The 14,515-nt window shown below is 41.3% G+C and overlaps 2 protein-coding genes across 20 annotated transcripts in view; both read right to left on the reverse strand.

Moving 5' to 3' along the window:
- Positions 1-5,714, reverse strand: part of mark3a (MAP/microtubule affinity-regulating kinase 3a) — a 39,324-nt gene extending 33,610 nt beyond the window's left edge. For 17 of the 18 annotated variants that reach the window (XR_005896203.1, XR_005896202.1, XR_005896201.1 and 14 more), the window contains exons 1-2: positions 5,129-5,714; positions 253-435 (exon numbers count right to left, since the gene is read on the reverse strand). Coding sequence is in view for 15 of the 18 variants with exons in the window: in XM_041060077.1 (XP_040916011.1) it covers positions 253-435; positions 5,129-5,179 (234 nt within the window). In the remaining 3 variants the exon portion in view is untranslated. Of the gene's footprint in view, positions 1-252; positions 436-2,708; positions 2,836-5,128 lie in introns of those variants that run through there. The other variant, XM_041060071.1, reaches the window with a different exon arrangement.
- Positions 5,715-7,461: 1,747 nt separating this feature from the next.
- On the reverse strand, positions 7,462-14,385 carry eif5 (eukaryotic translation initiation factor 5). Of its 2 annotated transcripts, none has more exons than XM_041060089.1 (12): positions 14,297-14,385; positions 13,501-13,729; positions 12,050-12,329; positions 11,745-11,826; positions 11,481-11,653; positions 11,247-11,358; positions 10,991-11,121; positions 9,900-10,061; positions 9,617-9,778; positions 9,262-9,426; positions 8,611-8,751; positions 7,462-7,947 (listed from the first exon to the last, which is right to left on the reverse strand). In XM_041060089.1, the coding sequence occupies exons 3-12, from the start codon at positions 12,119-12,121 to the stop codon at positions 7,849-7,851; spliced, it is 1,299 nt and encodes a 432-aa protein (XP_040916023.1). In that variant the 5' UTR covers positions 12,122-12,329; positions 13,501-13,729; positions 14,297-14,385; the 3' UTR covers positions 7,462-7,848. The 2 variants fall into 2 exon arrangements, with proteins under 2 accessions (XP_040916023.1, XP_040916024.1); XM_041060090.1 differs by having other exon boundaries at positions 14,292-14,313.
- Between the last annotated feature and the right edge of the window lie 130 nt (positions 14,386-14,515).

The following is a 14,515-nucleotide window of genomic DNA, read 5'->3' on the forward strand; positions in this document are numbered from 1 at the left end:
CTGTGTATTGTTTGAAAAATTATAATATACCTTACTTTAAGATTTCTTTCTCTAAAATGTCAACATTTCAGAAATCCATCTTAATCCAGCTGCTGAGGACACAGTCAGGCTTAAACAGCAAATGCAGACAGAACACTGTTTTCCTTTTTTCCTACTTTATTTGCATGTATTACAAAGGATGACAGCTGAACCCCGTAACTTGACTTCACTCTTTTTATAAAACACCTCAGCAGGTGTTGATGTTCGTCTCACCTCTCTGCCAGTGAGGATGTGTCGGGCCAGTTTGACCTTGGCGAAGTTGCCCTTGCCGATGGTTTTGAGCAGCCGGTAGTTGCCGACGTGGGGCTGCTGCGGCTCCTCCGAGCTGCGTGAGCGCACGCCGGTCCGGGCCGAGCGCGTGCTGATCTCCTGATGCCCATTGCTGTGAGACGTGTGCTGTGGAAAAGACGCCTTATTTTAGACGACTGCTGGTCACTGAATCGTGCAAACTGTGAAACATCTTCCCGTACCATCGGTGACTCATGTTAACCCACTCTGACATATCCACTTAGGATATTTATAGTTCTGCATCCAGACAAGGAAAGTAAGCTTTTTCTTCCACCAGCCACAGATGGCTGATAAACTCAGTATTTTCCAGGCAGATTCACCATTTCAACCAAGTTTCAGAGCCTTAAAACCAAGGGAAGATTTTGATGTCAACTCTGAAGCGATCATTCAGTTCTAAAGCCAAACATGTTCCATTTACTTTCACATAAGACCACTGAAACACAAAATGCTCACATTTAAGATCCTGGCTCCAGAGAATTAAAGAACCTTATGCAGGTGTTCCCAGTTGATTTTCATCAGCTTTAACATTCTCACCCGGAATCCACTGGAAACACTGGTCTGGTCAGCAGCTTCCACATATTAATGAAGGTCACGTTTGTGCGCAAGTCACAGACAACTGAATTGGAAAAATGTGACCAGGGTGAAGAGCAGAACTTTTTTTTTTTTTTTTTTTTGCTCATCTCAGACATTCTTGCCTCATGTTTTCCTCATTTTCGTGTTTTAACCAATAACTGGTTAACTTTTTATCAGGTCAGCTGACTTATGTGTGGGACCACAGACAGCACAGGCAAAACTAAAAGTGTCTCTTCCCAATTATTTTCTGTCTTTTGCTTTGTTTTCCTTCTTTCCTGTGTTTCTTTTTTCCTATGTACTTGATATATGTAAACCAACTTGTAAAAAGTTATTATAAAAAATAAACTAGCCCTGCCAAAAGAAAAAAAGAACACTTATTTGAACGTTATGTGGCTGGCAGCCAGTGTCGGTGTCATATCCTGTGGCTGGCATGCTGACTTTCTGAAAACAGGATGCACAGCAGAGCGTACAGAAACAAATAGAAGGTTTAAAAAAGGTTAGTGATAGTTAAAGGGTCAATCCATAACAGCAGTCTGGTTCAGATGCTGTCTACACAAACTACTGCTCTGATATACCCTGAGAAAGTTGGTAAATAACCCGCATCTTTATGCATCTCCTCTCATCAGCAGATGACAATTTGAATATGATTCACGCTCATTAAACATCTGCAGTTTGTTTGTGTTTTGGGCCTAAAATCAGACGTCAGCTTTGGCTTGTTTAAAGCAGTAAAAAGATCCAGAAAGACGCAAAAGCAACATATTCAGAGGTAAAATGGATAACAGACACTTAACTCCTCAGGGTGATAGCAAACATATCTTTATCACGCAATCAAAGATAAACTGTGTGCTGGAGAGAGAAGTCTGGCGTCATGCCGCACAGATCTGACAGCACCACCAATGGAGGGATTGATTTTTTTTTTGTTGGGTGCTGTGTTCAAAAGCCCCCTGTGCCCCTACAACTGAAAAAAAAAAAAAAAAAAAAATCTGATAGATCGACTGTCCCACCGATGCCTCATTAACAGTGACGGTGCCCTCTGCCCCGCCCGGCTCTACCCCACCCGTCCCCAACCTGACTGACCCCATTCACCCTGGAGATAATGAAAAGGACAATGATGAAGTTGGAAAAGTAACAACAGGAACGTCGACTTTCATGAAAACCTACGACGGTATATAAAGTCACATGATAAGCAAGAAACACTATCTCTAAGTTTTCAAACCACAGAGCACCAAACTAATTAAAAAAAAAAAAGTTTTCACATAATTATATAAGATTTGGTGCAGATACTACAGCTTATATCAGCTCCCACTAAGAAGACACACAAAGAAGAATGTGTTACCATCAGGTAGGAAGGTAGGACAAGGTCACAACAGACTTAATTAACACTGCAGACATTGAAAGTCTCCATCATAATATTTTAAACATATAAGACAAGTAATAAAATGCCATAAATGACAGTAAGGTCACTTTAAATTCTCCACTAAGCAGCACAGACACACTTCGAGTCAGTAAAGGAATATTTTAGGACTTCTACACTGATAGCAGTGGAGATAAAAATACCATCAACTAGGATAAGGTCACTGTTGAATACCAAAGACACCCTGCAATAAAAAAAGAAAAAGAAAAAAGAAAGAGAAAAAGCCTGTGTGAACATTAGGATGCAGTTTCCTCACAAAAAGATCTACATTTTCTTAAAAACAAAAAACAAAAAAAACACACTATTCCATTTTTCTGCCAGAGAACTTCCTGTACACGCACAAAAAAAAATCTCCCCGTTTGATTTGATGCTTTCCTTCCCAGCGGTTACTCACAAAGCTGCGGTGTCTCCTGGCTGCCTGGGAGCCCGTCATGTTTGAACAGGAAAACGCTCTGCCCCGCTGATGATGCCCATAGAGATTCCCACAACACCAGATTTTCCCAACTCGGAGCCCCGATAACCACAGACAGACAGCAGGAGGGGGAATGCACTAATCTGAGTCAAGCCTGATACGGCACACGCACCAGCACCGGACACCACACGCTCTCCTTTCAAAATAAAGGCTTTTAGTTAGGCGCTTCCTCAGCATTGGGGGGCATAAAGAGTCCTCTGTGTCCTTTGTGAGACTGTCTGGCTCTCATACCATGTAGTGCTGAAATGTCCTGCATAGCATGTTAAGATTAATTGTTCATATTCTGTTTTAATTCGATTTGCAACTAACAACTACAGCCATTATAGACTCATTTAGAACTGGCCAATGAACCAATAGGCAGTTATTTTGATGCGCAAAGAATTATTTTCAGTAATTTCCAAGCAAAAATGCTTTAAACGCTCCAGGTCCTGATTTCAAATGTGAGAATTTGCAGCTTTTCTTTTTCTAATATGACAGTGAAGTGAATATCTTTGGGTTCTGGTCTGTTATCCAAAGTGAGGATATCAAATGTATTTCTGTCTGATCAACACAAAACCCAAAAATGTTCAATTCACTATGATTTAGACATAAAAGCAGCACATTCTCACCAGAATAATTATTGCCTACTTGCTAATGCACTAATATGACTGATCTGTTTTCACTACTACTGGCTACTGAATATTTACATTCACAGCTACTGAATTGGCCTAATTTTCCCCACAGGGATCAATAAAATTTCACCACATCTTATCATCCCCTGCCTTATCTTCAGCTGACTCTCGGCTGCTACCACGATGAGTCAAGAGATTGTGATGATAACACATTCAGACATTATGTGGCTGCGGTTATACAGATGGGATGTGAGGAGAAAAGGAAATTTATAGGTATTTAGAGTAAAGTTCTCCTGTTCAGAGAGTGTGGATTACAGCATTGAGAATCTGCAAAACAGCTACAGAAATATCAGATAAAACACTTAGGAAAAGTAACTTTGATAGCTCACTTTACATTTAGAAGAATTAACTATCTGAAGTTCTAATTCGCAAACTGACACCAAATTAATCATTAGTCCATCATTAATCCAGAAAACAAAAAATCTGGTTTTCCTTTGATGTTGTTTTTGTGTGACGCACAGACATAAACCAACATTAGCTGGTTTCTGCTTCTAAGAAGTAAGGATTTTCTGGTTCTCTGTTTTACATAGCTGCGAATTTAATTAGATACTTGAACAACCGGAATCCAAACATTTTGGTTAAAAATATGACGCACACAATGACACAGATACCAAACCTGTTGCAGATTAAGTTTCCATCCATTAAGAGATTGTGTAATCCGCAAACTGACTGGCAGATCACTGTTTACGCTCTACAAATCACAACAGTTATTTATTTATTTAGTTATCTTTTACTCCTCATAAAATAAAACATATTACTTTCGCTGGTTGTGTGGCTACTGGTCGGATGATCAAGGAATGTAATACATTTTTAAGTCCTCACTCCAGGTAACCGGTTAATCAAACTAAACTGCCATTTTATTTCAACTCATTGTTCATTTGAATCACCAAAAAAGTACGACATGTGGGCAGTGACTCAGAGGTGTGGAAGGAGGCCCGGGCTCTAACAGAGAGTGCTTGAAAATCTATTATATCTGAATCTGTATGTTAGTCATTTGGAAAAAGATTTAGAATGATAACAGTCAGAGACATATCTACTGATTCCTTCTGTACATCGTGATCATTTTGGAGTTTGATTGTTTCTATACGTTCATAAAAACGTGTTTAATTTTGAAAACCCTGACGGGAAGCTCTACTTCTTACATTGTGAAACTCTTTCAGAGGAAGGTTCTATTGGTCACGAGAGGGCGGGCCTAATGAGCCCATATTTGGAAGCTGAGCGGTTGAAAGCTTCGAGTGACAGCTGGGAGAGCCAATAGGCAGCCAGAACAGAAAACGCTGTTGCCTGCCAGAACCAGCAGGCAAAGTACTGTAGTTTTGTTCGTGGTTGGGCCTAAATATCCTGACTGCCTCTTAATTACCTGCAGCCACATTTAAACTTACCACTCGCCGAGAAAAACATGATTTATGTGTAAATAAATGCCCATATTAACACTGAAAAAAATCTCAGGGCGTGTTTGACGTAGAGGATATGCTTGTTTACGATTTACCAACAAAGTGCACCCCCCCCGTGTGAAACAATTAGCTATCATATAGCCCAAATATGCAACGAATCGGCCACAATTTCAGTAAAATATGCGCCTCATTCTTTAAGTAATTTAATCATGTTTTACAGCAACGAAGCAAAGTACAGCCTGTAAAATAACCAATAAACAACCTTTTTTTAACTTACACTTTCCGTCACCTTCTCGTTGACCGTAGGCAAAGGAGTTTTTGTTGACATCTTTTAATCGTCCTTCCTTTACAAGTCGCCGTCTGATGTCCAAAATCCACCGACACCTTCTTAGCCGAAAAATGAAATTATTGCTTTGCTCTGCAGCTCTCTCCGGGGAAACAGTCTCAGCATGGATCGTGACAATTTTCAAACCAGACCGGACGTGTTAGAGCCGAACACCTGAACTGTTAGAGACCGAAAAAAATGAGCATAATAGTCTTATGTTAAATATTTACATGGCGCGTACACACCGTTCATGGCCTGCGTTCAAATGAAAATCAGTGTCCGTTCGTCCGGTTGGGTTTCAGTCAGTGAAGCTAACTAAACTAACGTTAAGGCGCTGTCGGTCGCCACTTCCAAAAATCGCCTAAGGCTTTTTTTTCCTCACAAAAATAACTCTGTCTAGAAACAAGCCATGGCGTCGAGTGTCACCGGTGGGTATTTCTTGGAGGGATTCAAAATGTTTCGGTGGCTGAAATACTCGCCGTCGGTTCAGTTTCTTCCATCTCCCGCGGCCCAAAGTGAAGCTGGTCTGTCTGTTTTAGGTGGGACCAAAATGGCTACTCAGCGGCTGGGCTGGATTAAGCTGCCTTCACGGGCCCCTCCCAGGCTCCGACATCAGAATTTTTCATGAGCTGTCCTACAATCAACAGTTACTTTCTGAAAATGAATCGTCTAATTTTTAGCTTTAGGAAAAATGTATTGCACGTAAACCTGGTTTACAAACAATAATTATGAAAAGAATAAGAAAAACAGAGAGAAACAAATCAGGACCAGGACGTGCCAATGAAATGCCTTTAAGAAATAATAAAATCCAAATCCATACAATACCCACGGTCAGGTTGTGAGATTTGATGAGGTGAAATGTAGTTCTCGATATTTCCGAAAGCGCCTGAAAGCAGCATCAGTGAGTCCAGCTGAACGGGTGGAGGAAGTGAGGAAACCGGCTGACCTCAGTCCCATTGGACCAGAAAAGTACAGAGAGGACTGTCGTCGTACAGGAGGAAATGTCTCTATGGGAATTTATTTGGCTTCAAAGGAAAACTTTTTTTTTTGTTGTTTTCATGCACGAATTCAAACATTAGGGGGAGGAATCACTGGATAACAAGACAATAACCCTCCATTCCCTCAATGAAACTACATAAAGAGACAGTTTTTAAATTGTGACATGAGCATTTTTGGACAATATTAGCTTATATTTTTCACACTGGTTCAGTTTTTATGGAGGCAGATTTACATTACATGCTTAGATTTGATTGTTATCCACACAGCCATGTATGAAAGTGAATTAAAAGCCACATAAGAAAACAAATGATTCAGAATTCATATTTTTTTTAAATCAAAATTCCCACTTTTCTCTGAATATCATATAATTGTGTATGTTTTCTGTAGCACTGCACTGGTTTTGCCCCCGTGATTGTGTGACCTGTTTGAGTTTCCTTCCTTGTTTGTAATAAATTAAACCTCAGAACTGGTTTTCATGCTCTCCAAAGTTTCCTGTAACATGAGCTAATAATTATTTATTTAATTATGATAAGATCAGAGTAGATAAAAGTATTTCTTAAATCCTGTGTGTAGGCTGGGTGTTTGACTGCAATGTGTATACTGCTATACACGTTGTGCTTAACAAATCACAAACTAGTACTGTAGCTTGTCTTTGTGTCCTGTCTTTCTTACATGTGCCTCTGTGTAAAATTTGTGGAAAAGTTGATTGTTGGATGTAAAAACCTTCGAGAGGATTCCAGGAAATATGTGGATGAATCCCATACTGAGTTTCACACTACATTATCAACAAATATCATCTTGTGTAACTAATGACAATAATCAGCTTCTCCTGGGAAATTAAACAATTACGGCATAATCAGCATGGAGCAGTAACTATTTTCACTTTTGATTAATGTGCTGATTATTGCCTTCATTAATTTCAGTTAAAAAAAAATGTTCCATAGAACAAGCTGACATATGCAGCTTCTTTTGTATGTCCAACAAAATCTCCAGACCACAAACTTAGTCTGTTTAATGATACAGAGGACAAACCTGTGAATTCTGTGAAGTGATTTTGACAATCATCAGAACTGTGGGATATTCGTTTTCTGTGCACCGGTGACTCATTTCAGACGTAATTCAGAATTTAATTTGGATTTGCTAGTTCACCACCAGTAAAATTTAGTAAAACCTGTGTCTTTACAGAACGCACAACAAAAGCCAGATCATTCGTCATTTCTGGTCCAACCTCTCAGACAGGAGCAAGATAAGAATGACCACCGCAAAGTAAACGATCAAGTGTGGTGGATAGCAAAACATTCATTCTTTATTGACTGGAAAAATACAGGGACCAAAAAAAAAAAAAAAAAAAAGAAAGGAAAAAAAATGTGCAGTCAAAACGATCCCCAAAACACCAATGATTAAAATCCCCAAAGCGACTTCATTTCTTCAACTGAACAAATCTCAAAATTACAGAGTTAATGTGCAGCAAGTAAAGCGCTATGTTAAGTCATGCCACTAAGCAGAGGAGGGCTATGGGACTGTGGTGGGAAGAAGGATAAGGGTGGTGGGGGGCAGGTAGTAAAGGAGGGACAGGCCAGCCATTTAGGTCGTACAGGGCATCGTGAGTCAAAGCCACAACACAAGAAAAGCATCATCATCATCATCATCATCATCATCATCATCCGAGTCTCTCAGATCGCATCAATGTCAATGTCGTCCTCTTCTTTTTCAGGCGTGTCTGGTTTCACAGTCTCCACTTTGAGCTCGCGGGCAGAGGATGAGTACACCACCTGAGGACAGAAAACACCACTGTCTCAGCTGCTCAATAAAAACAGGTTTCACATTCACAACATCCACAATGTCCACACAGAGTCTGAGTCAGCAGCCACAACACTGAACTGACACTGAAAGCTGTGTGTCCTTTAACAGCTTCTACACCAGTGCAGATACGATATCCACATTCTGGCAAAACACTGTGCATTCGTTAGTTAACAGCTTGAGAAAAGACTGAAAAACGCTCATAGGCTGTAGCTGATCTCATTGTTATTCAAGGCTTGATGTCAAATTTCCTTATCAATAAATTCTGGACAGTAAAACCTACTCATTTCTCCAGAAACACAAAATTGGCCATTTATAATTTCTACTCCAACATCTGTCAGGAAAAGAGAGAACAAACACAAAGCGTCCAGGCTGGATTTAAAAACTGAAAAATTATGATTTGTTTTAATATAAAGTAATAAAGCTAAAGTTTTAGCAGTGAATTTTGGGGACGTCTGTCTGAAAGATGACTTACACTAACAGCTTCAGCTCTACTGATCATCTGTAAGCAGCAAAACAGCTAATGACATTTGTTTAATATTTTCTACATACAGGATCAAACTCATGTCAAGAAGCCACCTCAGATAAACTGTACCACTGTAAAAGTAGCTTCTGATGTGATCCACGTTCATTACCTCTACGTTCTCATCGTCTTCCTCCTCCTCTTCTTCGCTGCCCTCGCTCTCCTCCTCTGCCTCCTTCAGCCATTTGACAAAAGGAGCAGCCTTGGCGTGGATCTCTTTGGCAAGTTCCTTAGAGACGTACTTCTTAGAAACCTGGAGGAGACAAAGTCAGTCAGTCATTCAGACTGGTAACAAAAATTCCAGATGAGACATTTAATCCACATTATTAGTGTTGGTGACTTAAAGGTTTATTTTATTTCTTTCATTTTTCACGTCTTCAATCAAAAGCTATGCTATTTCAGTCAGTGTCTAATGACCATTGATAATACAAAAACAATTATGCGAAGTTATTAATTAACAATTTAACGACCAGTGTCAATATTTGATATTTTCTCCACATAAACTAGCTACTAACTTTTAGCTTACTACTGACCTTTGTACCATTAAATAATTTTTAAAAAAAAATTAAAACTAGAAAACCGGGGATGTCCTGAAACTTTTCATCGATAGCAAATGTCACTCTGCCAAAAAACAATGTTCAGCATTTTAATTTTTTTCTTGTCTGGGTTGCAAAACATGACAGCATTTTCACTGGTGTGTAAATTCAATAATAGATGAATATCTATAATGAATATATGAGTATCTACACACGCCCACGCCCACCTTCTCTGCCCAGGCGAATATGACGTCCTCCTCCAGCAGGTCAGCGTCGTACAGGTCTTTGAGGATGATGGGAACTCGCGGCAGCAGCTGGACCTGGTGCAGCTTCACGACACACTCGAAGCCTCCCAACAGATACTTCTGTGCCTTTTTGTTGTTGTGGCAGAACTGAAATTAAATCCGAAAACAGTCAGCAGCGGAAAACCCAACACTCACTCTCATGCCATGAAGGGTAAAATAGCGCCTGATATTACATTTGATCTGCAGAAATGTTTAGAGATGGAGGAGATCAGATTAAAATCATCTAAGAAAATTACCCATGGAGTTAAAAACGTCAGCCATGAATCCCCCAACTTACTCTCAGGAAGTGGCGTTTGTACTTCTTAATCTGGTCACGAATGTTCTCGTTGAAGAGCAGCTCGCTGAGGATGAGGGGGCCCATGGCCTTCACATCCAGACGCTCTGCCTCCGCCAAGATCTCCTTGTCTGCCCCATCGATGGTTCCACTCTCCTTCTTTTGCTGGAAGAAGAAAGAAGAAAAGCGTTTTTTTCCCCCCCAAAAATGAATAAATGAAACTATAATAAAAAACTGTGTCTCCATCATTATAGCAGAATTTAACATTTATAGATATAGTAGTTACCTTCACAAAGTTGTAGAACAGGTTGACCCTCTCCTCCAGGGGTTTCTCCAGGTCCTCGCTGAGTGTGAGGTTCTTGGCGTGGTCGCTGATCTCTTCCATTCGCCGCCTCTGAGCCTCCTCTGTCGTCTCCTCCGCCCAGTCCTCGTCGTCGTCGTCTCCATCCTGACGACCAGACACAGAGAGGTCAGACAAAACGAGGGTTCTAGTTTTCTACTGAGCAATCTTACATACAGTAAATACGAGAAAGCAAATTTCCAGCAATTAACAACAGTTATGATGAAAAAAGTAAAATTTATTCATTAGATATTCTGTCCACAATCATGGACTTTAGAGTGAACTGAAGTGAATTCTTTGTGAGGCTCTGAGGATAAGTAAACAGCCTCTGAATGTGAGGGTTGCCAGACTAATGGTTTTTATGCCACTGAGAAGTCAACACTACCCTTTCAAAAAGAAGTCCATTAAAAGATATGTATTTGCACCTTATTGAAACGTCAGCATGGGTTACAGGCTTTTCCATAAACCCAACGTAAGGGCAGGTGTTTCCCACAGTAAGTCTATATTAGTTTTCAGCGTTTACACAGCGCTGATCTTTGCCCATTAACACTGTTTCTGTGCCTGCGCCTGCGCCTTAAACTACCGGGTGTGAACCATGAAACCTGAGTAAGCAGAATGTTGTCATCACGTAAAACTAAAAGACTTTCTCAGCTACCACAGGGAGAACAACTGAGGGGAGTTTTAGGGGGAAAACTGTCAGAACTAATTGCAATCAGAATTTGGGATCTGTTGAAGAAACTAAGAGTCACTTCACTCAGTCCACAGAGAACGGTAACAAATGTGGAACAGGACTGCGCAACACTGATAGTGAGCTCTGTTTGTGTACTTAAGACTCAAAGATCGGCTCTCAACTAGGTCACTGAACTCGGTGACCACAGTGTTTGAGGACCCATACGGAGAGATCTTTTGAAACTCTGCAGTTTACGAGTGTGTGTAAAGTGACCCGTCTTAAACACTAAGCTGGAAGGACTGCTCAGTACTCGTCCCTGATGGGTCTGAAAGCCCAGTGAGAAACCTGGCAGGGCAAGATGACCCACCACAGCCTCAGGAGCGTCAAAGTTGACGTGGTTCCCGGCCTCTCCGCTGCCAGAGCCGTTCTCCTTGTCCTTCTTGCGGTTCTTCTTCTCCTTCTCTTTCTTTACAGATGCGGATCCACTATCATTGCTCTCTGTTATTGGAGAATAATCATCATTATCAAATCAGGCTTCTATTATGATCACTGCCAGTGCGAATTGGACCAAAACTGCTTGTGTTGATGCTAAAGTTTAATTACAAGAAAGAACAACATCTCACCTGGTGGGTTTTTGAGGATGAACGTGCAGAGTTTGTGTCTGGTGTCGAGCATGCCGCGGTATCCACAGGCCTTACAGGAAGTGCCAATGGTTTGTTTCTTGGGATTGACATGCTGTGAAAAGGACAAATAAAATCATTTTAGAGCCCTTACTTCTTCGTTCAAGGTCCATTAAAATGTGAAATTACAAGTTTCAAAACTTTAACTTTTTACAGACGCTGAGATGAGACATTTACCAGATCAGTTTCAGGGTTGTCACACTCAGGACACAGCACAAATTTTCTGATGAACCCATCAAGCATGTCCTGCAACTTGTTCGCCTCGTGGGATCCGTTGACGATGTAACGGTCGTTTTTGGTATCAAACTGGGTCTGAGCGCCGAGTTCACAACCAAAAAACTTGGTTGGGTCTACGGAGCAGAGCAGAAATGATGTGGTTAAATACCAGATGCTTGTGGAGTATGCAAAACCAAAGATGATACTGCACGTGGTGTTACTTACATGTTGGAGGCCTGTTCAGTGCCTTTGCAACATCAACCATGTTGACAATAACTGTCTTGATTCCATTCCCTTTGCCTTCAACCTGAAATGGAGGAGGAAAAAAAAACACATTGTTCCAGCTGCTGAAAAGAAAATCTCTGTACTTTCCCACCTAAATGTTATCAGGCAACTATGTTTTGATCAGAGTTAATACGACAAAGACGATGCTCTTTCCACTTATACTATAACTTTACAAACACTTTCAACAACTTGAACACGTGGAAACTATTGCTAAAAATCTGTGATGGCGATGCATGATCCGTTACCTTGGCAATCAGACGGGGCATCTTGTAGCGATAGAACTGGTCTGACACGCTGCGGTTGACGTTGACAGACATTTTGGCTGGATGTTAGCACTATCAGTAAGATAAAAGGATCTTGGTTGGGGATTTTTCGGGATCTTCTGTCTGGAAAAGAGGGGATGACATAAACGACTGCAAGCGTGCTCGGTCTCTGACATGAAAAATGTTGTGCCGCTGTGGCCGCAAGCTCCTTGCTTGAAGGCTAGATTTCCACCACACAGGTTCCAACGGCTGCGCAACAGCTCTGAAAGAGGAGAGGGACAAAAGGCAATCAATATTTAATAAGGGAAATTATTTAAAGGTAACCTCACATGTGTTCTAAAAAGCTTCATAAAACAGAGATTTCTGTAACTAATCACCTTAGACTCAGTGAAAATGTGATGAAACTCCACTATTCTGCGATATTTTATTGACAAAGTCGTTAATCAAAGAAATAATAACTGACAGATTAACTAGTAATGAAAATTATTATTAGTTGCAGGACTGTGAAACTTATACTGACCGGAAAGTGATATTTTCCCAGTATATGCATATCAATCATATGTACTGACATACTCTTGAAAGCTCACAATCCATGTGAATGGAATACATTTTCCTATGGTGCATGACGGTTCAAGAGAGACTGCTACCGTTTAGCCAGACCAGGCAGAGTTACGAAAGACCATTAAGGATCCAGAGACTCTTAGAGACAGCTGAAGGATATTGCAGAGTCTCTTACATAAACATTTCACAACTTGAACAAGACTGAGCATAAATTCCTGCATTACCAGACTGATTACAAATATGAAAAGGCTGGGTTCAAGCCCCAGCTAATATCCATGCGACCCAAACACAAGTGAGCAAGCTCAGCAGATTAGCCCAAAGAGAAAAAAAATAAAACCGAGGCACTAAACTGGATGCTTTCCCCAGCTTTTGTGTCCATATACATACAAAAAAAAGCCCTTTGTCTTACATGAGGGCCCCTGGCTTTAGTCACATAAGGCCTGCTCTTGTTAATAGGTCACAAACAGGAGGCCGAGCAGCTGCCAAACAGCCCCCCCCCCCCCTTCCCGCACCCCTCTCTGCTGATGGTTTTAATACCCACTTCCCAATTTGTTAGGGCGTCTGGGTGATTCCACATAAAATGACTCGCACCTGGCTCGTCAGCGGCACCGTGGAGTCCGTAGCTGAGGTGAATCAGAAGGGCAGAGGTCGGTACTATTTCAGGGGGAGGCTAGTTAGCTTAGCTGGATGCTTGGTGCAGAGTGCGTCATACAGTCACTGCACACGAGTGACGGGAATGGGAGACGCCATTTTGATACAGTGGCACAGAAAACATGTCATACTGCACAATAAACGCAGAGAAAAATTCAACCACGTACCATTTACCTCGTCAAACATTTACAAGCAGGTCATAACTCGTGTCTAAAACTCACCGTTTTCGCAAAACAAAGACATAAACACAACGCTGATCGTCCAAGAGCCGCAGTGAACGGTGGTGGATGTCTGGTGCTGGTGTTGTATTGATTGCAGCAGGGTTTCTTAATGGTTTTGTGGCCCCCGAAGATGCACAGTTAAACACCCGAAAGCATCCAAACGGTGCAGGTGCCAGGCTCGGAGACAGAGGGGGGGTCTCTGGAACGTCCTCGGGGTTTTCGGGGGGACCTTTTGGGAGAGGAAGCGTATTGTTATCCCACACAATCTAACGGACTAAACCGCTAACGTTAGCATCGTAGCGTGTGACAGCCGTCTGTCGTTCACATAAACTACCGTTTTAACGAAACTAAACAATCCTCGAATGTTCCGTCAGGTCAAGTATGTACTGTAATGTAACGTAGCTCAATCGGGAGCTAACTGGCTAACGTTAACCTTACACGTGTTTCATCGTCAAATTCACCCAAAAAACTATGACAAATTATCTTTGAGCATATGTTCATGAAAGTATGATAATACCAATAAGTTCTACAACTAAATACCGCGTCGCCGTTAGCGTTGCTCATTGGCAAATCTCATAACGTTAAAACTCCAGGAATTAGTCAGAGCCCAGATGCTAAAGTGACGCCAGTTACTAGCCGAGCGCTGTCGACGCGGTCCGTGAAGGTAATGTAATTTTGTAGTATCTTAAACTCCCGGTTAGCTAACAAAAGTTTCTCGGTGGAAATACGAACATCGGTGTGAAATCCACGTCAGGACAAGCCGATGGAAACGCGATGATTTTATTTCGCACCTTACCTCTCGAATGTTCTGCGAAACACTGCTACTCACGGCGTTTTTACGGATGACGTCAAGCTAACGGTTAGCCAATTCCGGTGGTGACATTCGTTTCAAATTAAACGTCGGCTGTCGTCGCACCAGTTCATGTGGTACATGGTCCCTTCACGATATTAAATGTGGGAGTTTTATGAGCGTGGTCTTTAGGAGTCACAAAATAATGTTGAACCTGTTATCTAA

Source organism: Toxotes jaculatrix, chromosome 17 (genome assembly GCF_017976425.1).
Source record: "Toxotes jaculatrix isolate fToxJac2 chromosome 17, fToxJac2.pri, whole genome shotgun sequence".
Lineage (NCBI taxonomy): Eukaryota > Metazoa > Chordata > Actinopteri > Toxotidae > Toxotes > Toxotes jaculatrix.

Excerpts from the sequence above, each read along its gene's own strand:
- eif5 (XM_041060089.1), bottom strand. The coding sequence starts at position 12,121 with ATGTCTGTCAACGTCAACCGCAGCGTGTCAGACCAGTTCTATCGCTAC. Across the intron at positions 11,827-12,049 it reads TGCCCCGTCTGATTGCCAAG|GTTGAAGGCAAAGGGAATGG; the intron begins GTAACGGATCAT and ends CCTCCATTTCAG. Across the intron at positions 11,654-11,744 it reads ACTGAACAGGCCTCCAACAT|ACCCAACCAAGTTTTTTGGT; the intron begins GTAAGTAACACC and ends TCTGCTCCGTAG.